General features: G+C 40.8%; 1 protein-coding gene and 1 long non-coding RNA gene across 6 annotated transcripts in view; one reads left to right on the forward strand and one right to left on the reverse strand.

Annotated features, from left to right (window-relative positions):
* ror2 (receptor tyrosine kinase-like orphan receptor 2) overlaps window positions 1-25,405 on the forward strand; it is a 403,971-nt gene that overhangs the window by 336,502 nt on the left and 42,064 nt on the right. For all 5 annotated transcript variants that reach the window (XM_043714204.2, XM_043714214.2, XM_043714195.2 and 2 more), the window contains 2 exons: window positions 8,665-8,952; window positions 11,200-11,236. In XM_043714204.2, coding sequence (XP_043570139.1) covers window positions 8,665-8,952; window positions 11,200-11,236 — 325 coding nt within the window. The remainder of the gene's footprint in view (window positions 1-8,664; window positions 8,953-11,199; window positions 11,237-25,405) is intronic.
* Window positions 1-25,405, reverse strand: part of LOC148151903 (uncharacterized) — a 35,574-nt gene that overhangs the window by 8,704 nt on the left and 1,465 nt on the right. Inside the window, exon 2 of the long non-coding RNA XR_015760376.1 lies at window positions 3,995-4,152. This is a non-coding gene — a long non-coding RNA (uncharacterized LOC148151903). The remainder of the gene's footprint in view (window positions 1-3,994; window positions 4,153-25,405) is intronic.

Below are 25,405 nucleotides of genomic sequence, written 5' to 3' on the forward strand. Positions count from 1 at the left end.
CCAAAGTTCAAAACAATGTAACAGCATATAAAACAGTAATTGCTGCTCCTGGAATTCGAGGAAATCACCTCCAACACCTAAAATACCTCAAAAAATAAAGGAGCAGCTCTTACAGCCAGAAATGTTTCCCGTCCTCCATCTTGGATTACCCAGCATTATCATTATTTTGGTCATGAATTTATTTTTTATGAATATTCCACAGTCTGGTTTCAGACTCAACCTGTGCAGTACATTGTACAGAATATCACTCTTCTGAGAGCCAGAGAGGATAATTTAAGCTCTATTAAATTGACCTCAATAAACCTCATAAACTATTCGTGATTTGCATGATTTTCCATTACAAATAACTTGAAAGCAAACAGATCCTTTTATATGTCCAGACTAAGAAATTTGTCATTGAACAAAATACTTTCAAGATAAAGATTTGAATTTTTGCCTAATCTCGTAGTTTGCTAGGATTTTACCTTGATCAACCATTTTTGTAGAAACAGCCTGTTTAAGCAAAGCAAACATTTTTGGCTCTTTCTCTCAGCCTGGAATTACAAAATCTGCCTGCCAGCTGCTTGGATTACATTGCTAGATCCTTAACTCCTTTACGCATATATGATATTCACTTCTTGCTAAAGGTTTTGAATGCATCCCTAAACTTTCAACAGTCTTGAATTCTGAAATACAGTTTATTTTTCTTATTTAGGAATGTGTTGAAGTTAGGATCTGGATGTGGAGGGTGATAAAATCTTTAATACAATGTGCCACTTATCAAATGCTAATTTGTCTGTTAAGCTTAGAGCGCTAATCGAAGTATGCATCTCACTTTGAAAGACAAAAGAAACGTCAGGTATATATTGCTAGTGTAGCAGCAATAATATTTGCCCTTATTAATGCTCAGTAATCAGTATCAATCATCCCAAATCTGCACCTCCATCTCCTTAGTAGTTACCCACCGAGCTATTATTCTCCTAGAAGATATAATATTCCCTAGAGATTGTTGAAACAAAACAATGATAGATAAAATTGCCTGAATTTTGTTTTTGGCAATGCATGTGTAGAACCAACTAACTATTATGTTTAGACTTGCCCATAGGTTTTCTATAGGATTTTGCACTGGAAGTTGTTTTGGTTACAAAGTCATTGTAGCACAGCTGAAAGTTCTGAGGAAACTTTGGGACTGTACATTCTCTTAAACAATCAGATTAAAATACTGTGAATGCACCAGCCAGAGTTTAAACCAGGAACTGTCAATTTTTATTGTTAACTCAAGGTCAAAGCAAGCATGGAAAGTGAATAAAGAGAGGGAAAGAAAGATGCATTAAACAAGCACAATTGAGAATGAGTTCTTTATTAAAACTGTCTAATGTCCATTAATAATTAAAATCTGCATGCATGAGATTCTACACGTCTAAACATAAATTTCTATGCCAACACACCTTTTTGGTAATAATTATGAGCTGTTAAATTATTAGTTATGTTAAAATGAATGGGCGGCACGGTGTCACAGTGGTTAGCACTGCTGCCTCACAGCACCAGAGACCCGGGTTCAATTCCTGCCTCGGGCAACTGTCTGTGTGGAGTTTGCACATTCTCCCCGTGTCTGCGTGCGTTTCCTCTGGGTGCTCTGGTTTCCTCCCACAATCCAAAAATGTGCAGGTTAGGTGAATCGGCCATGCTAAATTGCCTGTAGTGTTAGGTGAAGGGGTAAATGTAGGGGTCTGGGTGGGTTGCTCTTCGGAGGGTCGGTGTGGACTTGTTGGGCCGAAGGGCCTGTTTCCACACTGTAAGTAATCTAATCTAAATAAAAAGCCCAAACATTTTCTGGTGATGTTAACCACAGTAACTTCAGACTGTTTGAATAAGAAGCCTCTCCAAAAGTTATTGTTCTTATAAAACCAATGCAGGAACAGGCAACCTCAACAGCAAATCTTGATTTCTGCATTGACTGTGCATGCTAGTCACTTGCTATTTTCTACTGAATTATGGTGTATATAATTAACCCCTCATTTACTCACCAGAAAATCTAGACCATTGTATTTATGATGGTCTTGTGAAGAACAGGTTTACTTTTCTTAAGTATCAGTCTTTAAAGTATTATTTGTAGTCAAGCCTTTCATGACTTTGACTTTTAGCCTGTGGCCTTTATGTAACTTTATTTTTTTCAAAATTGACAGTTATGTCTCATCTCTCCAAACTCTGCTTTATTTTAGACTAGATTCCCCACATTATGGAAACAGGCCCTTCAGCCCAACAAGTCCAGACCAACCCTTCGAAGAGTAACCCACACAGACCCAGTCCCCTACCCTATAATTATCCCTGACTACTGCACCTAACACCATGGGCAATTTAGCATGGCCAGTTCACCTGATCTGCACATCTTTGGATTGTGGGAGGAAACCAGAGCACCCAGAGGAAACCCACGCAGACACTGCGAGAATGTGCAAACTCCACACAGACAGTTGCCCAAGGTCGGAATCGAACCTGGGTCCTTGGCGCTGTGAAGTAACAGTGCTAACCACTGAGTCACTGTGCCACCCCTTCATTTCCATGACAACCACACATTTCTCAATTTCTATCTCCCACATACCTTTTAGAATCACAGAATCCTACAGCATAGAAAGTGGATGTGTTGCCATTTGAAAGGGTTGTCCAACTTAGTTTCAAATTTTGTGTTTTGCTTAATAATTCTGCACATCAGGCTGCATTAAGTAGATGTGCAAATCACTTTTCATGGGCTTGAATTTTATGGATTATCATGGCCCAGGCACTCCCCTTTCTCCCCACTTTTCAGCCCAATTCTCTGTGCTCATATTTTCAGCGAAAAGTGGTGGGATAGGTTCCCTTGATGGTTGCCATGTGTTGAAGTAACACCACATACAGCATTAATCACTTAGAAGTGAAACTTGCCTCTTTCTCAGGAGAAAGTCCTGCCTTGGAAAACTTTCAGAAAAGCAGACTAATGGCCAGCTGTGCAACCACAACAGTGTCACCAAGAGCTGATGCTAGGAATACAAACAATCCCAAATGTTAAGGAGCCTGGCAAGTATGAGGATCAGGGATCTTGGTAAGAGGAGTGAGTGGAGAAATGTAGGGAGGGTGGATTAAGTAGAGTTAGATATCCTGTGGGGTGTGCCTCTGATCAGTCTAATGCACCCACTAATGTGGCTGTCACTCCCCCATGGCATGGATATAATGTTGGTGTCAAAGCAATGAAGCTTTTAAGTGACTATTAATTCCATGGAAGTCCATCTGTTCCTACCCTGTAAAATTTCAGATGGGTTGCACAGCTAGATGCTGCTGACTTCAAATCCCACCTGCAAGCAAGCATAAACCTCAACCTATTATTTCTATGGAATTGGATTACGCCACCCTTTCAGCAATGTTTCCTATGTTGTCACATTATATGTCATCTGCAGACTAGGATATTGTGCTCCATATTCCCAAATCAAAGTTGTTTGTACACAAAAAGAACAGCGCTCATAGTATCATGAATCCCACTGCAAACTTGTCTCCAGTTAACTCATCTGCTCATGAGTAAAGTTCTAACTAGCCCTGAGCCAGTTATGTAACTAAATTGTTACTGTCCCTTTAATTTCTGGGTTCTAGTTCCTTGAAGAATCCATTCCTTGAAAAGTTGCTAGTCCCTTTGCTTCGTTCAAAGTTCTCATATAAGAATTAGTTTGGACTTTAACAATGGTTTCTACTACTGACATTTGGTGACCAGCCTGTATTTACTAAGTTCAAATCCCTCCCTTTTTAGAACAGTGTATAATATTTAGTGCCTTTCAGACGTTTGATATTACTACCAGATTTAATGAGATTGGAAGATTGTGGCTAGAGCTTTTCAGTTTCCATAATTCCTCTCCAGAAATGAATTTCACCTGGACTGGGTGACTTGTTTTGTGTACTCCCAACCTTTACACCTTTTTAATTTATTTTTATACCATCCAATATGCCATCTGCCTTCTCTTTAGTAAAACAATGGAATGTATTCATTTAGTACCTCAGACAAGCCTTTTGTATCCAAAAGAGGATTCCCTTGTTTGTCCCTAACTGGCCATTATGTATAATGGTAGACAGAGGATCTCACCTCTGCCATCATCTTTCTTCTGGAACCATCTGGGATGCCATAGGTAGATTTATTGCCATCAGTCCTCCTTGCTGCAATAAGTATAACCCATTGATTAGCTCAATCATAATGAACAGTGAATAGTTTGATTGCATATTACTTATAACTACTTACATTACATCTCAAATACATGATTGTGTCTTGTTAAAATATTTGGCTCAGTTTAAGTTTAAATACACATTAACTACATACTGTTAACACTGAGACCAGTCATTAAAACATGGATTTCATGCAGAACTTTTAGGATACACATCAAATACTGGTTGGCTTCTCCCACAAACAGTCCTTTATAAGCAAAGCTTAACATGTGATGTCAGTTAACTATTTTGGGTATTAATTACATTATATAATAGACGGTACCATTCTTTAATAGAAGATTTATGAGCTTATATATATGTGACCATCACTGAATTGGCCAATTCCTTACTAACTTGAGAATCATTGAAGTCAGCCAAATTGCTGTTGGTATGAAGTCAAACGTAGGCTAGACCAGGTAAGGATGTCATGTTTTCTTCTCTAAAGAACGTTAATATGTCAAATGTGTTTTAAATGCAATCAGTGGTAGTTACGTGACCATCATTAGCTTAGCTTTTTATTCCAGATTTTTAAAAATTTAATTCAGATGTCACCACCTATCATGGAGCATCGGAGGTTGAGGGGTGATCTTACAGAGGTTTATAAAATCATTAGGGGCATCAATAGGTTGAATAGCCAAGGTCTTTTCCCCGAGCTGGGTGAGTCCAAAACTAGAGGACATAAGTTTAAGGTGAGAGGGGAAGGATTTAAAGGGACATAAGGGACAACTTTTTCACAGAGAGGGTGGTACATGTAGGGAATGAGCTGCCAGAGGAAGTGGTAGAGGCTAGTACAATTACAACAATTAAAAGGCATCCGGATGGGTATATGAATAGGAAAGGTTTAGAGTGGTATGGACCAAATGCTGGTAAATAGAACTAGATTAATTTAGGATATCTGGTCACCATGGATGAGTTGGATTGAAGGGTTTGTTTTCATGCTGTACAGCTGTATGACTGTATGGGGACTCTGGTCCCCAGAATATTCAACTGAGGTTCTGGATTAGTGGTGCAGTGACATTACCACTACATCATCCCTTATGTTGCTTACTCACTTTTTCACATTCCCTCTTTGTTCTTTGATGCTTTCTGGATTTTCCTATACTCTGTCTGGTTTTCAGTTGTGTTCTGGCATGTGTTATAAAGCTCCTCTTTTGTATCATCGTCTTTTCTGTTAATTGAAATATTCATGTTTTGTACTTTCAGCCACTGCCCAATATCCCCTAGGCCCCAATATCTCTTTTTTTTCTCCTAATTTTAAATAGACTGTGACCAGCAATGTTTGGATCCCCTTCCTGTCCACATTTAAGCTATATTCCCAATAGAGCCATGATCTAGTAATCCTTCTTATATTCTCATTCTTTTGTCCTTTGGCTTATTTTTTTTCCCAGTTCTATGCTGACATAAAACATAGGGGAAAGAAGCAGGTCTAGACTACGTGGCTGTTTAGCTTGTTCCACCTTTCAAGAGAGTTATGGCATATCTTTCACACTGAATCCCCTAATTTGCAATTTAGTACCCAAAGGATATTGACATCTGTATGCTCAGCAACTTGACCTTTCGAGGGTGTAATTAGAGGATACCAAATGTTCACAGCCGTTTAAAAGTGAAGAAATCTTGGTTCTAAACAGCCGACGACTTATTCTGAAGCTATGCCTTGGAGTTCTAGATTCTCCAGCAAGAGGGAAGATTTCAGCTGTATGTGCCTCTCAAGTGCTATAAAAAACTTCCATGATTCACTTTGATTAGCTCTCATTCTTGTAAATTCCAGGAAATATAAACCAAATCCACTTAATTTCTTGTTAAAGGACAATTATTTCTTCCCAGGCACCAGTACAGTACACCTTTATTGCACAATATATTGTGTTAATATGGATTTCTTAGTTAAAGAGAGCAAATTGTATTTGGTACTCCAGGTCACACCACTCCCCTGCATAATAATTTTAATAATTCTTTGTTTTTGTACTTAAATCCTTTTGAATTAGAACTAGCTTTATCAAATAAGTACAGTGAAAAGTATGCAAGTTGCTTATTGCATCATTTTAGGTACAAAGGTCTCGAGGTACAGCTTTTTCAGTTAGTGTTCTTGAAAAAATAGAGAAGTAAAAAAATAGTCAAACATTGCAGATTTTGGGATAAATTACAAAATGGAGAAAACAAAGTACAGAGAAATGGACTTCCAACCCAGTCTATATTGATATGTAGTCTCCTGTCTGCACTGGGCTCTGATCCAAACAGCGCCTGGCTTCACCACAGGGTTCACAAGGCCGGGAGATCACTCTGGCATCACCTCAAGACCAGAAGTCTACACCAAGACCATGCCAGCCCAAGAGACTGCCATGTAATACCCGATGACCACCATGCTGATCCGTTAGAAAATTGCCATGCTGGGCCGAGAGGACACCACGCTAGACCCGAATGTATGCCGGGCCAGCCTGAGAGAATGCTCTTCTGAGCTATCAAATTGCCAAGCTGGACCAAGAGACCACCATGCTGGGCCAAGAGGCCGCCTCGCTGGGTTTGTGCTGAAGCTAGGAGTTCTAAGACCAAGAGTTCTTAGGTAGCCAGGTTGGCGGCCGCGAGGTTAGAGTTCGAGAACTCCAAGGCTGCAAGTTCAGAGGCTGGGAGTTCCGAGGCCACGAGGTTGGAGGCTGCAAGTCCCGAGACTGGGAGGTCCAAAGTTGGGAGATCCAAGGCCAAGAAGGGAGAATAGTTGGCTAAAGAGGTAAAATAGAAATAAAAGAGAAACAAACAGAATATGAACAGATGGAGCGGATAAGCTCCAGTTGAAGTGTCCTACTCCATTGCCATCTTGTGGACAAGTAAGAAAAGCTACCATTTGCCTTCCTAATTGCTTGCTATACCATATGCCAGTTTTTTGTGAATCACGTAAAAGGACATGCTGAACCCTCTAAATGCAAACATGTTCACTCTCGCCATTTCAAAATAATTCTGTTCTTTTATTTTCCTTACACCTAACCTGTCCACATCCCTCTGAAAACATTTTGCATCTTGCTCATCACATATATATTGTCAGCAAACTTGGAAATGTTACACTCTAACCCCACAACTAAGTCATTAATGTGGACTGTAAATAGTTGAGGCTTAAGCATATCATTAGTAATTGCCTACCAACCATAAAATGTTGCATTTATTCCAACTCGCTGTTTTCTAACCATTAACCGATCCTCAGCCTATTATCCCAACTCCATGAGTCCTAATTTTACGTAATGACTTATTGCATAATACCTCATGAAATACTTTTGAAAATCCAAATATACCACATCCACTGATTTCCCCTCAACTATGCCCTAAAAAACACCACCTGACAGTTCTATTTCCTTTTCACAAACTATCATTGATTTTGTGTGATCATACTTTTCTAATACCTTGTTCCCAAGTCTGAATAAAAGATTTTAGAATTTCACCTACTACTTTTACATCAACCCCATAAATTTATAACTTCCACACAGCAGGTCCTTGGAGCAATGATAATAGGGTCTGTTTGAACTTGGCGCTAATTTAAATGTCCCAGCTGAGTTTAGGTCTCCTTCCAGTGTAATTCATACCCAGTCCCTTTCTGGCAGAAGTGGGATCTGTTGAACGTAGGGGGTGAACCCATGGAATCGAGTCCCCCACACTATTTTTAAAGATCTCCAGAGTTGGCTCAACTCCAGGAAAATCCAGTCCAAATGCTACAAGTGTAAGCGTAAAATGCTGAGAAAGTTGCAATCTAATCTAATGAGAGAAGGTACAGGGAAATAATGTTGAAAAGATCCACTGGAAAAACTCAGCAGGTCTGGCAGCATTGATGGAGGGAAAGAATGTTTGTGTCCAGTGACCCTTCTTCAGAACAGATTTCCAGCATCCACTGTTCTTTGTGTTTTTTTAAAAGATATGCAGCTTCATGTAAGTAAATTGATCTGTGAAATAGTTCCAGTATGTTTATTTTGTTAGACTTTTTCTTATTGTTGCTTCACCTGTAGAGGACACTGTCTTTCTGTAATCACAATAGGTGCAAACTCTCTCTGAAGCTTCTTCTTTCAATAATTTTAAGCACCTGGTTAAAAGAGCAAATTGAGATTTCTTGAATCATTTTGCATAACATCTGGTGCATTTTTAAAAATTATCTCCTCAGTAAACAGTTAGATGTATTTAATGCTATGTTCAATCTGTAAAAGGGAATTAGCTATGTTTGTGGATTTATAATGTTCTGTGTTGGTTATCACTACACTGGCCTATTCTAATGTATAATTAAAACTCTCACCAATCTTAACTGGATTTCAGTCAGTATTTTGAAGACACTGGAATTTTAATGACTTTACTTGTGCCATGTTACTTTGTGAATACATTTTTAGTCTAATTAATAATAAACAATGCATCTTAATGCATTTGTAGATTTCTCAAAAATTAAAATTTCAGTGTATTTGACAGATCATTTACATATTAATTTCTGATTTTTCCCTTCAGGTTATTTTCTGACCTTTCTGGCACCTGTGAACAATATTACTATAGTACAAGGACAGACTGCAACTTTGCACTGCAAAGTTGCAGGCAACCCAATTCCAAATATAAGATGGTTGAAAAATGATGCTCCAGTTTTTCAAGAAGCAAGACGGATCACGATAAGAAAAACAGAATATGGTTCTCGCCTTAGAATTCAAGACCTGGATACAACAGACACAGGCTATTACCAATGTGTTGCATCTAATGGCAATAAAACCATCACAGCTACTGGGGTACTTTATGTGAAACTTGGTATGTACTTTTTAAATAATATGCAATAAAATTATTTATATAAAAAATTCAGAAACAGTAGAATTTGATTAGCTGATGTAGTATGCATTCTTCTAGCATGAATTTCCAATCACATAAATTAGTAAATAGGAATTTCGCAGATTACACTGTTAATTGCTTTGTTGTTTAATTTTTGTTGAATATGTCTTAGTCTTCCACAGCAATATATCCTTTACAATGCCAGTATGATCAGCTGATACGGGAAGAGCTGATTCGAAGCTCTTCAACATACCTGCTTGTAACCCTAACTGCTGAACTGGTCACACGCCTGAAACCAAGAACTAAAATTGATTCCCTGTTTACAACTATGCTCAGCTTCTCTAACTGAGATCAACATGCAGAAGCTCACAGGACATCAGCAAATGCTACCTTTCTTTGTTCCCGTCGCTAAGTTAGCCAAGGTTTAGAGGAGCATTTGGCAAATGCTGTTAGCCTACAGTGGTTAGAGCCATAGCGTGATCTTTAAACTAATTGATCAGTGATTTGAATATTTGAAAGATTATCATAGCATAAAAGTAAATAATTTTAGCCTTTCTTTCTAAGATAACATTGAGATCCTCTGTTGTCAGAAGCAAAGTGCTTTAGTTCCTTGACTATACTTGTGTATTATCTTTGAATATAGTCTAATTTGTTAGACAGACTTGGAATGTATCACATCAAACTTGACAAAGCATCTTCCACACAATAAAGCAGCCTGATTCCTTGTGAAAAAACTAAACATTTTACGCATACCTAAAAATATAATGCTTAACTTCCAGTCACTTTGCTGTTCTTTGTATTAGAGAGACTGTTGTTAAATTGTAGCACTACCTACAGTTTGACAGTTAAAATTCAGTTTTCAGGTTGCCCGAAGAACTAAAATGGCCCTTACCAGAATCATGAATGGTATTCTCTGTGACTATGTTGCATTATTCGTCCATATTCTCTTGTTCTGTTGTTTAAAAGAAATTTGGATGGATAAATGAATAGGAAAGTTTTGGAAGGATATGGGCCAAGAGCAGGCAGGTGGGACTAGTTTAGTTTGGGATTATGTTCAGCATGGACTGGTTGAACTGAAGGAGTTTCCATTCTCATAGATCATAGAATCCCTGCAGTGTGGAAACAGGCCATTTGGCCCAACAAGTCCACACAAACCCTCCGAAGAGTAACCCACCCAGACCCATTCCTCTACCCTATTACTCTAGCTACATTAACCCCTGACTAATGCACCTAATGTACACTTTGGGCAATTTAACATGGCCAATCCACCCAACATGCACATCTTTGTGATGGGGGACAAAACCGGAGGACCCAGAGGAAACCCACGCAGACATGAGAGAATGTGCAAACACTACACTGACAGCCGACCGAGGCTTGAATTGAACATTGGTCCCTGGCACTATGAGGCAGCAGTGCGAACCACTGAGTCACCGTACCGCCCTAAACAACTATAATATTCAAAATAGAGGAAAATTATTATTAAAGGCTCCCTATCAGTAAATCGAAAGTTGGGGTGTTCTCCAATGATTGCACAGTATTTAGTCCCCTTCATAACACATAAAATGAAACAATCCATGTCCACATGCAACAAGATCTGATAATATCCAGACTTGGATGATAAGTGCTGCATAAGAAACTTGCCTTTCAGAGGATTCACCTTTAAGGACTCCCATGTGCTGTGTGTATGAAATAATCCAGTTCTGCCCATCAATTAGTGTGCCGTGCATCTGCAAGCTGCAGAATTCAGTTGGTTTGCTGTAATATCTTTTATAACTTATAATGTTCCCTTCCTCTTGCCAACCCTCCCAGTTGCCATCATCTCATAGCAACTGTGAAAGAAGTGGTGGAATGGAGAGTTTTGGGCAAGAGTGACAAGCGTTCAGCAGAACAGGGGTAGCAAATCAATGAGGCAGTGAGCTGGACAGAGGCAGCAGCTGTGCTGCTAGAAGGAGAAGTTTGGGTAGCAAGTGATCCATGGGTCACGTAGTCAATATCACTACTTTAACTACTGTGCGTTGCAGTGAAGGGCATACAAAAATTCTTTGGGTAAGTATAAGGTTTTCCACTGACTGCAGAATCTGGGCTATCATTCTACAGTTGAAGGGAATATCTTAGGGGATATCTGGAAGATTAATATTTTTGAGATAAAATATAAAATTGGCATTGATTACTAATTTGTCCAATATTTCAACACATCAGGTATCAACTTTGTTCTAATCTTTTTTCTAGGTCAGTCTCCAACTCATAGTCCACATCACAGTTCACAGTAAGTAACACTGATGATGCCAATTGCAAGAAATGTTTTGCAGATCTACAGACCATGTCAGAGCATATTATAGAATTTTTTTTGAGAACAAAAGAATTTTCTCCCCTATTTATTTAGAATATTTCCAAAAAGTATTGTGATGTATAGATTGGGAATGTGGGCATGTGGAATGAAATCACATTATCTTTAAAAGTGGCACATTGCCAAGATGGTGCAAATCAGATTGCGAATTTATCATTACAAAGAATTCCAGATGCAGTAGGCTAGAATTCCTACATGCTGGTCTTCTGTTCCATCCTCAATATTTGTACTTGTATTAGAAACTGTTTAGTACCGTAATACAGTATAATATAGGTTTGCACCTAATTCTTTTATCCAAAATTATTCACTTTTAATATTATGGAAAATGTATTTTGAGGAAAAATTGTCCAAATAGTTTGAGGAAGTAACAAAATAGTTTGATTATTGACTTCTAGTTTTAATTTGAATGAACTCTAATTATAAGTTGGCTGCCCTGGATTTATTTTCTATATACTCTATTGGCGTTGACACTTTTTAAAATGGAGATATAGTCTGACGTTGGGAATAGCTTTTTTTGTGTGATTGAGTGTACATGTTTTTCTCAGAGCAAAAATATTCTGAAAGAAATTCTGAAACCTTCAAAGTGTTAGGTTTATTCTTTCAATACAAAGACCTTGTCCAGTGCACTTGGTGCCCTCAAAGTGCAAAATGATATTTGGTGGTTTGATAGTTTTCAAATCTGGAAGCATGGCAACTGCAGTGAACTAAGGCTGAAACAAAGATTTTGCTTCATTCACATGTAATTCAGCTCTGCAAGGAAGGAAAAGATAACATGTATTCGTACAACTTGCCAAAATTAACTTTATTATAAGAATACATTTTCAGTTTCTAGTTGAAATAGCAATACTTTGTGGTGTGAATGTATGACTCCTGAAACATGATTCATTTCCCCATTTATATTGAGCAATCTTTGAGTGTGGCCGCCTGTATTTCCTAATTTTTCCATGTTTATACTTTGGGGTGGTTTTGGAGCTCTTGTGCATTAACACTGGAACGACACACATGGAAATTCATGGAAATAATTTTTCATGAAGGTCGGGGAGGGACAAAATAAGAGAGATATTCTTAAGGAACAGTGGAACTGGATTTTCCTGAAGGAAACGTAAAGCACAAAATATCCTGATTCTGCAAAACTGTGTCCATTAAAAGGCCTCTTCCTGAGAGTGTGTGTGTGTGTGAGAGAGAGAGAGACAGACAGACAGACAGACAGACAGACAGACAGTCAAATCAAAATGGTAATAGAGATTGGCAAGTGGAAAGTTAGGCAGGCTTGAAGACTATCTGCCATTTAGTGGTATATATTGGCACAGATATAATCATTACTATAATGCCCTCAAGTCCTCACTTTACCTCCATGCCACTTTTTATCCTCTATTCCCCCTCTGAGTCTTTTCATATCTCCCATATTGCCCCACCATGTAACCTCCATTTTTCCCATGCGCTAAGCCCCATGCATCCACTATACCCTCACTATCTTGCACACACCTTTCACTGCTATCAATACATCCTCTGTACCCTTCTCCATGTATCTATTGTGCACAAAATCATTCAAAATTGGGAATTCCAAATCCTCCCCCACATCAGCTGTAGCTTCGATGGAGTGGACCCAATCCTTGTTGGTTCACAACAGCTCAGAACAGTCATAGGTATATATTTAGCAGCCCGGATCTTAAGTCAGGGATATACTGAAAATCCATTTAATATTCTTTTTGAAATACCTTGATCACTTATCTTCTCAAAGCTGTCATTTAACCACAACCACTTATAGAAACAATGTTAAAAGCTTTTATATACTTCACACCAGGCAATCCTCCATAAACAAACACAGAAGCGTTGAAAAACTATGTCAAAGAAATAACAACTTGTTACAAGAAAATAACTGTGCAAATCAAACTAAATTTACATTCCCCTTTCTCATTGCATTTCCCATTTCCCAAAATTAAATTTTGTCTTTTTGAACATGTTGATGATTAGGTTTTGGGAATTGAGAGAATTTTATTGAAATTGCTGCTGACGCCTAATTAGAGTGAATGAAAATTGTGACAGGAGGATGTAGATAAGCTAGCAGCCAAAACAAGTAAGTGGTTGTTAAATTTCAGTGTAGGAAAGAAAAACGTAAGGTTGAATATAAGTACCTCTGAATAATAGAATTTAAAATAGAGGGAAGAAGAGTGGATGTGTAAACATTCAGATCTTTACAGTTTGTGGGACTCATAGAAAAGCTCATTGGGAAGCGTCAGAATGCTTCTTTTTATACTTTGAAAAAACTGAATGCAAATGAGTGTAATGAATACCTACAAATTTGTGGGCCTTGTTTGGAGTATTGTGTGCTATGTTTGAATAATACAGGCTTGAGAGAGGCAGACAAAGTGAACAAAAGATTGGAAGATGAGATTATAAATGATAAAGTTGTACTTACAAAGAAGAGTAATATGCATAAATTAATCAAACTAAGATAAGATAATAAGACCACTGCACTGGACCAATTTGTATCCTTTATTGCTGGAACAGCACAGCAGGTCAGACAGCATCCAGGGAACAGGAGATTCGACGTTTCGGGCACAGGCCCTTCTTCAGGAATGAGCAGAGAGTGTTCAGCAGGAGAAGATAAAAGGTAGGGAGGAGGGACTTGGAGGAGGGGCGTTGGAAATGTGATAGGTGGAAAGAGGTCAAGGTGAGGGTGATAGGTCAGAGTAGGATGGAGGCGGAGAGGTCAAGAAGAAGACTGCAGGTCAGGAAGGCGGTGCCGGGCTGGAGGGATTCGGCTGAGACAAGGTGGGGGGAGGGGGGATGAAGAAACTGGTGAAGTCCAAGTTCATCCCCTGTGGTTGGAGGGTTCCCAGTCGGAAGATAAGACGCTCCTCCTCCGACCGTCGCGTTGTTGTGGTTTGGCGGTGGATGAGTCCAATGACCTGCATATCCTCGGTGGAGTGGGAGGGGGAGTTGAAATGCATTTCAACTCCCCCTCCCACTCCACCGAGGATATGCAGGTCATTGGACTCATCCACCGCCAAACCACAACAACGCGACGGTCGGAGGAGGAGCGTCTTATCTTCCGACTGGGAACCCTCCAACCACAGGGGATGAACTTGGACTTCACCAGTTTCTTCATCCCCCCTCCCCCCACCTTGTCTCAGCCGAATCCCTCCAGCCCGGCACCGCCTTCCTGACCTGCAGTCTTCTTCTTGACCTCTCCGCCTCCACCCTACTCCGACCTATCACCCTCACCTTGACCTCTTTCCACCTATCACATTTCCAACGCCCCTCCTCCAAGTCCCTCCTCCCTACCTTTTATCTTCTCCTGCTGAACACTCTCTGCTCATTCCTGAAGAAGGGCCTGTGCCCGAAACGTCGAATCTCCTGTTCCCTGGATGCTGCCTGACCTGCTGTGCTGTTCCAGCAATAAAGTTTCAACTTTGATCTCCAGCATCTGCAGACCTCACTTTCTCCACCAATTTGTATCCACCTATTTTTAAAAAAAACTGTAGGGAAGAGATAACGGTGGGCACTAATGAGAAGCTCACTCACCATATCTGTGAAGAGGATCGAGGAGGACTTGATGCTCGAGCAAGAACAAGAGCAACAGCATCAAACAGTGGGTGCCAGTGACAAGTAACTGTACTGGATTCTGGGACAAGTTGAGTATAGTAGAACAGGTCAAGGGTATATATATATAAATAAAAATTAGGCCTCAAGGGTGAAGTGCTGACAGTTAAGCTAAATAAGGACATTTAGGGGAGGAGTTTTAGGAGGAGTGGAGTCAGGAGATCAAGACCTAGACAAAAGGGCACAAATGAACAGCAGTCTTGGGGGAGTAAACTACTGGAGCTGCTGGAGATATGAGGGCAAAGGAGAAGGAAATTGAACTGTGATGTGACAGCCAGCAGGTTAATGAGTGGCTGGTGACTGTAGTTTTTCTATTCTCTTATTTTATCCTGGCCTTGCTGCTCTTCTTGTTAAGTTAACATGGAGGGTATGTAATGGCAGGAGACCCCAGAGCCATATTGTGCTTCTGCGCAATACGCGAATTAAGAGATCCTTCCAACGTCCCTGACCCCTTCACATGTAGGACGTTTGTCCAGCTACAGCTCCATTTTGAGCGTGTGATGGCTCTGGAGCTGCAACAGGATTCATTTTGGAGCAGCTGTAAGGCTAAGGAAATTGTGGATAGAACATTCAGTAAGTTGCAGATAAAAATTACTGATAAAGATAATGAATGGGTGAGTACTAGACAGGAGAAGAGTAGGAAGATGGTGCAGGGGTCCCCTATAGTCACCTTTCTCCAAAACAGATTTTGGATACTTTGGGGGAGATGGCTCACCAGGGGAAGGTGGCAGCAGCCTGGTTCATGGTACTGTGTCTAGGTCTGCTGCACAGGAGGCAGGAACAAGGGCAGAGTGATAGTGGATTCAATTGTCAGGGAAAAGATAGGCATTTCTGCAGCTGCAAACTAGAATACACATTCCTGATGAAGGGCTTATGCCTGAAACATTGACTCTCCTGCTCCTCGGATGCTGCCTGACCTGCTGTGCCTTTCCAGTGCCTCACTTTTGAACTCTGATCTCCAGCTTCTGCAGTCCTCACTTCCTCATAGAATACCTGATGGTATGTTACCTCACTGGTGCAAGGGTCAAGGATGTCTAAGAGTAGATGCAGATATTCTGGAAGGGGAGGGTGAACAGGGTGCACATAGGCATCAATAAACAGATAAAATACAAGGTGAAGTCCTACAAGCTGAATTTAGGGAGTTAGAAATTAAACTAAAAAGTAGGACTGCTACCATTGCTACATGCTTGTTGGAGTGAAAATGGCAGGGTAGCTAATATGATGTGCTAGACGATGGTGCAAGAGGATTGAAATTGCTGGGACATTGGAACTGGTTCAGAGGAAGGTAGAACCAGTTTAGCACAAACCAGATTGTCTGCACCTGGGCAACATTGGAACTAATGTCCTGGCAGGAGTGTTTGCTAGAGCTTGGGACCTTGGGACGCTTCAACAACATGGCGTCAATGCCAACTTCACCAGTTTCCTCATCTCCCCTCCCCCCACCTCATCCCAGGTCCAACCCTCCAACTTGGCACCACCCTCTTGAACTGTCCTTCCTGTCCATCTTCCTTCCCACTTATCCACTCCATCCTTCCCTCCAAACTATCACCATCACCCCTCACTGCATCTACCTATCACCTTACCAGCTACTTCAACCCCAATCCCACCCTCCTATTTATCTCTCAGCCCCCTTCCACCCCGCACCTTCCTGATGAAGGGCCAATGCCCGAAACGTCGATTCCCCTGCTCCTCGGATGCTGCGTGACCTGCTGTGCTTTTCCAGCACCACACCTTTCGAATCTGACCTCCAGTATCTGCAGTCCTCACTTTCTCCTTTGATCATCTGAGATATGCAATGGCTAGTATAAGCTGGCCAAGGATTCTTAAGGGAGGCAAAGGCAGACATTTAAAAAATATACGGATGAACCTCAACAATTTAAAATCCCTGTCTGGCACAAGGAAGGTGACTCAAGCATGGCTAACAAGGGAAATTAGGGATAGTGCTAAAGCCAAAGAGAAAGCATATAAGTGGGCCAGAAAAAAGCACAAAACCAGAAGACTGGGATAAATGTAAAACTCATCAGAAGCAGACAAAAGTTTTAATTCAGAATGCAAAAATAGAATACATGTGTAACCTTGCAGAAAATGAAAAATTGACTGCAAAAGCTTCCACAGATTTGTGGAGATTAAAACACTGGTGAAGATAAATATAATTCCCTTACTGCTAGAATCAGGTGAATTCATAATGGACAACAAGGAGATAGCAGACTAGTTGAACAAATATCTTGGATCTGTCTTCACGACAAGGACACAGATAAACTTCCAGAAATGGGAGGAGACAGAGGGTCAAGCATGATGGAGGAACTGAAAGAAATCTTTATTAGTCAGGAAATGATATTGTGGAAATTGATCGGGTTAACCCAATAAGTCCAGAGCCTGATCTTCTGCATCTTCTAGATTATGGAAGGGTCCCAATGGACTGGAGGGTAGCTAACGTAACTCCACTTTTTGAAAAAGCAGGGTGAGAGAAAACTGGGAATTATAAGATAGCTACCCTGACATCAGTGGTGGGGAAAATGCTGGAGTCAATTATTAAGGATGTAATAATTGAGCACTTGGAAAGCAGTGGCAGGATTGGTCCAAGTCAGTATAGATTCGCTAAAGAGAAATCATGTTTGACAAATCTTCTGGAAGTTTTTGAGGATATGACCAGTAAAGCATACAAGAGTGAATCAGTAGTTGTTGTGCATCTGGATTTTCAAAATGTATTTGACAGGAGAATAGTAAGCAAAATTAAAGCTCATGGTATTGGAGGTATTGGAGATAATGCATTGACATGGTTGGCAGGCAGGAAGCAAAGATTTGGAATAAATTGGTCCTTTTCAGAGTGGTAGACTGTGATGAGTGGGTACTGTAAGGTTGAGTGCTGGAATTCCAGCTGTTCACAATATACAGTAACGATTTGAACGAAGGAATTGATGTAATATCTCCAAGTTTGTAGAGACACTAAGCTCGGTGGCAATGTGTGCTGTGAGGAGGATGCTAAGAGGTTGCAAGCAGACTTGGACAGGCTGACTAAGAGGGTAGATGTTTGGCAAATACAATATAATGTGGATAAATGTGAGGTTATTCACTTTAGTGGCAAAAACAGGAAGGCAGATTATTACGTGAATGGTGGCAGTTTAGGAAAAAGTGCGATGCAACAAGGTCTGAGTGTTTTGGTGGATCAGTCGCTGAAGGTTGGCATGCAGATGCAGCAGGCGGTGAGGAAAACTAATGGCACACCATCCTTCCTTAGCAAGAGGATTTTGGTACAAGAGTAGGGATGCCTTGCTGCATTTATACAGGGCCTTAGTGAGGCCATGCCTGGAGTATTGTGTGCAGTTTTGGTCTCCTAGTCTGAGGAAAAACATTCTTGCTATTGAGGGAGTCCAGTGAAGGTTCACCAGACTGATTCCTGGGAAGGCAGGACTGACATATGAAGACAGATTGGATCAACTGAGTTTGTACTCACTGGAATTTAGAAGAATAAGGGGGGACCTTATAGAAATATGTAAAATCCTGATAGGAAGGAACAGGCTAAATGGAGGAAGGATGTTCCTAATATTGGGGAAATCTGGAACTAGGAGTCACGATCTAAGGGGTAAGCTGTTCAGGACTGAAATGAAGAAGAATTTCTTCATTCAGAGTTGTGCAACTGTGAAATTACCTCCCACAGAAAGTTTTTGGGGCCAGTTCATTACATTTATTCAAAACATGGCTCTTGTGGCTAAAGGAATCAAGGAGAGAAAGCGGGAGTGAGATGCTGAAATTGTTTTTTTATCAGCCATGACACATTGAATACAGGCTTGAAAGGTGAAATTTTCTTTGTTTCTATTTGGCACAGTTATTGCTGGATATATTCAATAATTCAGTAGAGAAGTTATAATGTCAAAGAATTATCGAGTAGCAGGTAAAGCTCAATTAGCTCAGCATCAGAGGTAGGAAAAATTATGGAAGCTGAACCAAAGAGAACATGAAAAATATCTCAAAACCATTAATCTAATGCTGATCAGCATACATTTCAGACAAGAATAGATTTACAAGAATGGTTCCAGGGATGAGAAACATCAGTTACAAGGATAGACTGGAGATTTTTGGGCTGTTCTCCTTGGAGAGAAGGAGGCTGGGAGGAGATGTGACTGAAGATTTTAAAATCACAAGAGGTCTCGATAAAATAATTATGAAAAAAACTGTTCCCCCTCTCAAAAAAATAGAAGGCACAGATTTAAAATGATTTGCAAATGTAGCAAATGCAAGATGAAAAAGATCATTTTCACGCAACAGGTGGGTTGTGCTGGAATGTAATGCCTAGAAGTGTGATTCAGTCAGAGTCAATTGAGGTTTTCAACAGATGATTACTGTATTAGGAAAGCAATGTGTGAGGTAGTGTGCAAACAAGAGGTGACAAGTCATAATTCTTATTGGATAGCCAGTGCAGACACTCCATTTGCACCGGAACAATTGTGAGATTCTGGTAAGTTTGCAGATGACACCAAAATGTGAGGTGTAATGAACATCGAAGAAGGCTACCACAGATTACAATGGGATCATGATTAGATAGGCCAGTAGATTGAGGAGTGATAGATGGAGTTTAATTTAGATAAATGGGAGGTGCTGCACTTTGGGAAAGTAATTCAGAGCAGGACTTACACAGTTTATGGTAAGGTCCTGGGGAGTATTGCTGAACAAAGAGACACCTGGCTGATGTGCATTGCTGGAATGATAGTTCCTTGAAAGTGGAGTTGCAGGTAGATAGGATCATGAAGAAGGCGTTTGGTATGCTTTCCTTTATTGGTCAGAAATTTGAGTATATGAATTGGGAGGTCATGTTGCAGCTGTACAGGACATTAGTTGGGCCGCATTTGGAATATTGCATGCAATTCTGGTCTCCTTCCTATCAGAAGGCTGCTGTGAAACTTGAAAGGGTTCAAAAAAGATTTACAAGGATGTTGCCGGATTTGGAAGATTTTAGCTACAGGGAGACGCTGAATAGGCTGGGGTTGTTTTCCCTGGAGTGTCAGAGGCTGAGGAGTGAACTTATAGAGGTTTATAAAATCATGAGGAGCATGGATACGGTAAATAGACAAGGGTGGGGGAGTCCAGAACTAGAGGGCATAGGTTTAGGGTGAGAGGGAAAAGATTTAAAAGGAACCTAAGGGACAATTTTTCATGCAGAGGGTGATGCGGGTATGGAATGAGCTGCCAGTGGAAGTGGTGGGGGCTGGTACAATTGCAACTTTTAAAAGGCATCTGGATGGATATATGAATAAGAAAGGTTTAGATGGATATGGGTCAAGTGCTGGCAAATGGGGCTAGATTAGGTTGGGATATCTGGTCGGCATGGACGAGTTGGACCGAAGGGTCTGTTTTGTGTAAAGATGCTGTACATCTCTATGACTTTATGACCCTAAGTCTTCCTTGACCAATTCATTGCGAGAGTAACAGAAAGTGTCAGGTATGGTAATGAAAATTTATCGGATTTTCAAAAGGCCTACCATAAGATACCACATCATACAGTTCATGAACAGTTATCAGATTAGAGCATCCAGAGTCCAGGAACAAGTAACAGTGTGGATAGCTAGCCAGAACTCAGAAAGCAGAGATGTGGTAAAGGATAGCTATCATTTTGGCAGAAGGTGAAAAGAGGAGTTCCAGATGGATTAATGGTGGAACCACTGTGTTACACAATTCATGTTAACTTGGGAATCAAAATATTGGGGCAGCTTAATTATTTTTTAAATTATTAACTCATGAGATGTGAGTGTCCGAGTAAGGTCAGCACTTTTTGCCCACCTCAAATTGCTCTTGAGAAGCTGATAATGAACTGTCTTCTTGAGTTCTGGATCTTATCAACTTCAGTATCAAAGAACAATACAGCACAGGAACGGGCACTTTAGCCCTCTAAGCTTGCGCCAACACATTTTGCCTTTCCATACTAAAACTGTTTTCACTTACAGTATCCCTATCCCTCAATTTCCTTCCTATTCAAGCACTTGTCCAGGTGTTTCTTGAATGCTGCTCTTGTGTCTGCTCCCACCACCTCCTCTGGCAACACATTTCAGGTACTCACCACCATTTGTGTGAAAAACTTACCTTGCACATTTCTTTTAAACTCCACCCCCACCCCTGCACCTTGAACTTATGTCTCCTAATAATTGAGTTGATAAAGCATGGCACGGGAAAAAGCACAGCAGGTCAGTCAGGTCTGAAGAACGATTATACCCGACTCTCTTGCTCCTCCTTGCTGCCTGACCTGCTGTGTTTTTTCCAGCACCATGCTTTATCAACTCTGACTCTCCAACATCTGCAGTCCTCAATTTCCCCTAGTAATTGGGAAAAGCCTCATACTTTCCACGCTATCCATGCCATTCACAACCTTATAAACTTCTATCAGGTCACCCCTCAAAGTCCTGCATTCCAGTGAAAACAAATACAGTCTATCCAACCTCTCTTCATAGCTAAAATCCCCCATACCAGGCAACATCCTGGTAAAACATTTCTGTAACCTCTCCAAAGCATCCACATCCTTCTGGTAGTGTTGTGACTGGAGCTGTACACAATATTCCAACTGTGGCCTAACTAAAATTCTATAAAGCTGCAGCATAACTTGTCTATCCTTATACTCAATGCCCCTTCCAATGAAGGCAAGCATCCTTTTTTGACTACCTTACATACCTGTGCTGCCACCTTCAGTAACTGTGGACCTGCACACTCAGATCCTTCTGCATATTAGCACTCCTAAGGGTTCTGCCATTCACTAGAAAATTTCCACCTGTACTTGATCTTCACTGTTGCATCAAGGACTTGTTCATGTTTGGAACACAACTCCCTGAACAGCTCACCACTAGCCCTTTAGCAGAGTAATCCAGTTATTCTAGGAGAAAGTGAGGATTGCAGATGCTGGAGATCAGAGCTGAAAATGTGTTGCTGGAAAAGCGCAGCAGGTCAGGCAGCATCCAAGGAGCAGGAGAATCGACGTTCCTGAAGAAGGGCTCATGCCCGAAATGTCGATTCTCCTGCTCCTTGGATGCTGCCTGACCTGCTGCGCTTTTCCAGCAACACATTTTCAGCTCTAATCTAGTTATCCTGCCAACTCTGGGTTTCCCGAGATTGTTGTGAGGATGGCTTGTCCATTCTGTCACAGCAAGGATTTCAAATAATAAAGGAGCACACCATGGTTCACTAGAATTTGGATTGTCCAGGCTGCATCAGCCACAGGAATGGAGAGGAGTACAGGGAAGACCGCCTGTCTCTGCCCCAGGTCCTGCAAGGTGATCTGGAAAGCAGCAGAAAGGTGAGCTCTCTCAAGGGTGAGAGGAAGAGAACTACATCTCCGATCAAGCAAGAATAGTTGCAAGTGATCAAGGAAGTCAGCAGTAGACGTTTGATCACTCTAACCTAGAGATGATTCGCTGTGGTTCCTGGATCTCAGGAGGGTATGACGTGTGAGTCGTGTGATACTGCCAGGCATTAAGCTTCACAGTACATTCTCCTGCATATCACAACATACTTTCCAGATCAACTAATTCCTTTCTCTCCAGGTATCTCACAACACTTTCTGAATAGACAAAACTCATTCTCACCCTCAATCTATTGTCCTCTTGTACCTATACCACACAGCCAGTTTTTATCCAATGGCAAACTCTTTGGTGGCAATTGGGAATTCCTGGAAAAGAGGCACAGTTAGCAGGAGGCTGCTGCACAGATGTCTTGAGTAAACTGATCCTCTGCCTGTCACCCTTTAGTTGAAATCCTCCAGCTGGATTTCAGTGTTATCCCCTCTACCTTGTAGACAACAAAGTGGCTGAGGGGAAAGTAACTGGCATTGGCTACAGCTTGAGCAGCTGGTTATAGGTGGTCTATGATCTTGGCCACCATTAGAGCTGGAAAGGTGGCAGACTCACCAGGAGAATTGAACATCACTGAGGCAGGTCAGGGATGGATACTTGGTCAAACACCAGGTGTGACAGTGAAATTAATGACAGTGGACAAGAAAAAAGATTGAAATGGAAATCCTGTCAGAGAGAGGAACAGAACTTCTTTAAAGTGGGCATGCTTAGAGACGTGCACCAGTGAGCTAAAGGAACTGTGGATGCTGTAAATCAGGAAAAAAAACCGAAATTGCTGGAAAAGCTCAGCAGGTCTGGCAGCTTCTGTGGAGAGAAATCAGAGTTAACGTTTCATGTCCATTGACCCTTCCTCAGAACTTTAGGCTTTTATGAACAAGTCAACCAGGTTCCTTAAATTAACAAATAAATAACAAGTGTTTTGGAAAGAAAAACTCAATCAAGTGAAGATTTTTAGCAAAAGGTATTAATGCACACACTGCACACATAACCTCCGAGCCTCAGGAGAACAAATTAAAATTTCACACTATTGTCTTAAAAGTATTTTGACCAAGTAAGAGTTAAATTCAGGGAAAAAGAATTACAGATGTTCCAAATCCATACAAACTGTTAACATTGAAGTTTCTTCCAAGATCAGTTATGGATGGTTGAATTCTCTTTGCCTGGAGACAGAGGCATACGTTCTGGCTTTGCCTTATAAGGCTCTTAAACTTTGAATACTGATCTCTTCTTGTGGGTTTTCAATCCACAAAATTTGCTGAGAAGGTTTCAAGAGACTAGAAAGAGAGGGTAAATGCTGTTGCCCTTGTGAAAGAATCTCTATGATGCCTCACAGCGCCAGAGGCCCGGGTTCAATTCCCGACTCAGGCGACTGACTGTGTGGAGTTTGCACGTTCTCCCCATGTCTGCGTGGGTTTCCTCCGGGTGCTCCGGCTTCCTCCCACAGTCCAAAGATGTGCAGGTCAGGTCAATTGGCCATGCTAAATTGCCCATAGTGTTAGGTAAGAGGTAAATGTAGGGGTATGGGTGGGTTGCGCTTCGGCGGGTCGGTGTGGACTTGTTGGGCTGAAGGGCCTGTTTCCACACTGTAATCTAATCTAATCTAAAAAAATTCAAAACCAGTAATTTTTCTACCTACAAACTTGGTCAGGTGATCTTTTGAAGTTTGTTTCTGTTACCCCAGTCAAATAGTTTATGTTTTGTGTAAATACTATACATTTTCTGCAGTAGCCAATGTCCTTTGATATTTCCATCCTGGGAAAGAGACTCCGAATGTCCACCTCTATACCATACCATGGCGCTCATCATTTTATATATTTCCATCTGGCCACCCCTCAGCCTCCAAAGCTTTAATGAAAACAATCTAAGTTTGTCTCTCCTTATAGCTAATACACTCTGTGACAATGCTGTCACTTTAAAGAGGTTATTTTGTTCTGGGTTTTTTTTTGAAGAGAGATTGCAAAGGCAGAGGTGCCGAAGTGGCTACTGAAGGCGGCTTAAGTCAATAATTTAGGAGTGCTTTAGATTTTATTTTTTTTAAAAAGTTGTAATAATAAAAGGGGAGTGGCCAGTTCTCACAGATCAGGCTTTCCAGTTTCTTTAGCTGTAGCAGTCAGGACCTGATTGGGTCTCAGAAGAGTTGGAGCTTCAGTAAATGATCCCTAACTTCTACTTTCTCTGAAATCTCTCTTGATCTTGTTTCTTTCTGAATTAGAGAACTGCCTGTAAGAATCTGTGTCTGAATTTATCTTTTTGCCAGGGGGTATGTTTATGTGATATTACTATATTGGCTACCTTCTTAAACTATTTTGAGAGGGGTCTGGTCTGGTCCATAACAACTCCAATCCAGGCAACATCCTGATAAACCTCTTTTACACCCTCTCCAAAACCTCCACGTCCTTCCTATAGTGCAGTAACCAGAACTGGGCACAGTACTCCAAACGTGGCCAAAGTCTTATATACTGTAGTTGCCATGATGTGGAGGTGCCAGTGCTGTCAGGTCAGTGACCCTGGTGATTGTGCAGATTGAAAGCTTTATTGTCACCTGTTCTGGTATTTTGTTTCCCTGTATGTAATTATCATAGTGTTAAATTGCAGATATAACCTTCATGAAAATAAAAACAAGATGAAGTTTATTTTCTAAAAGCGGTTTGCTAAATTTTAAAGTTGCATTTGCATTTTCCAACTACATCATTATTTATAGTTTCCAGCCATCCGACTACTCCTTAGATGCGCGTGGAGGTGGCCCCAGATTTTCATGGCACTTTGTTTCACTGCATGATTAATTTTTTTTGACAAAGTGAGCCAACCATATCCACATTAAGGCTACAGGAGCAGAATAGCACCAGAGTATTGTGTGATGATTAGTTCACTTCTTGATGCCTGGAAGTGTCTCAATCATCTTTCTACAGGGCTTGTCAGACTTATGATTCACCATTTAACCTGGGTCTGCTCAAAGCTAAACACCATCTAAAACAAAGCAATTTTCTTGGATGTCACCACTGCTGAAATGGCATGTACTTCCTATCCAGTGAACTGCAGCAACTCACGTGCTTAGTTCAAAAAATGCTTCCCAGCCCGACAACCACTGATGCCAAATATGAAAATAAGTAGTAAAATGATGGGAATACCATCATCCATAAATTTTATGCTT

Source organism: Chiloscyllium plagiosum, unplaced genomic scaffold (assembly GCF_037043375.1).
Source record: "Chiloscyllium plagiosum isolate Xiang-an unplaced genomic scaffold, Cpla_swu_hap1 HiC_scaffold_2, whole genome shotgun sequence".
NCBI lineage: Eukaryota > Metazoa > Chordata > Chondrichthyes > Orectolobiformes > Hemiscylliidae > Chiloscyllium > Chiloscyllium plagiosum.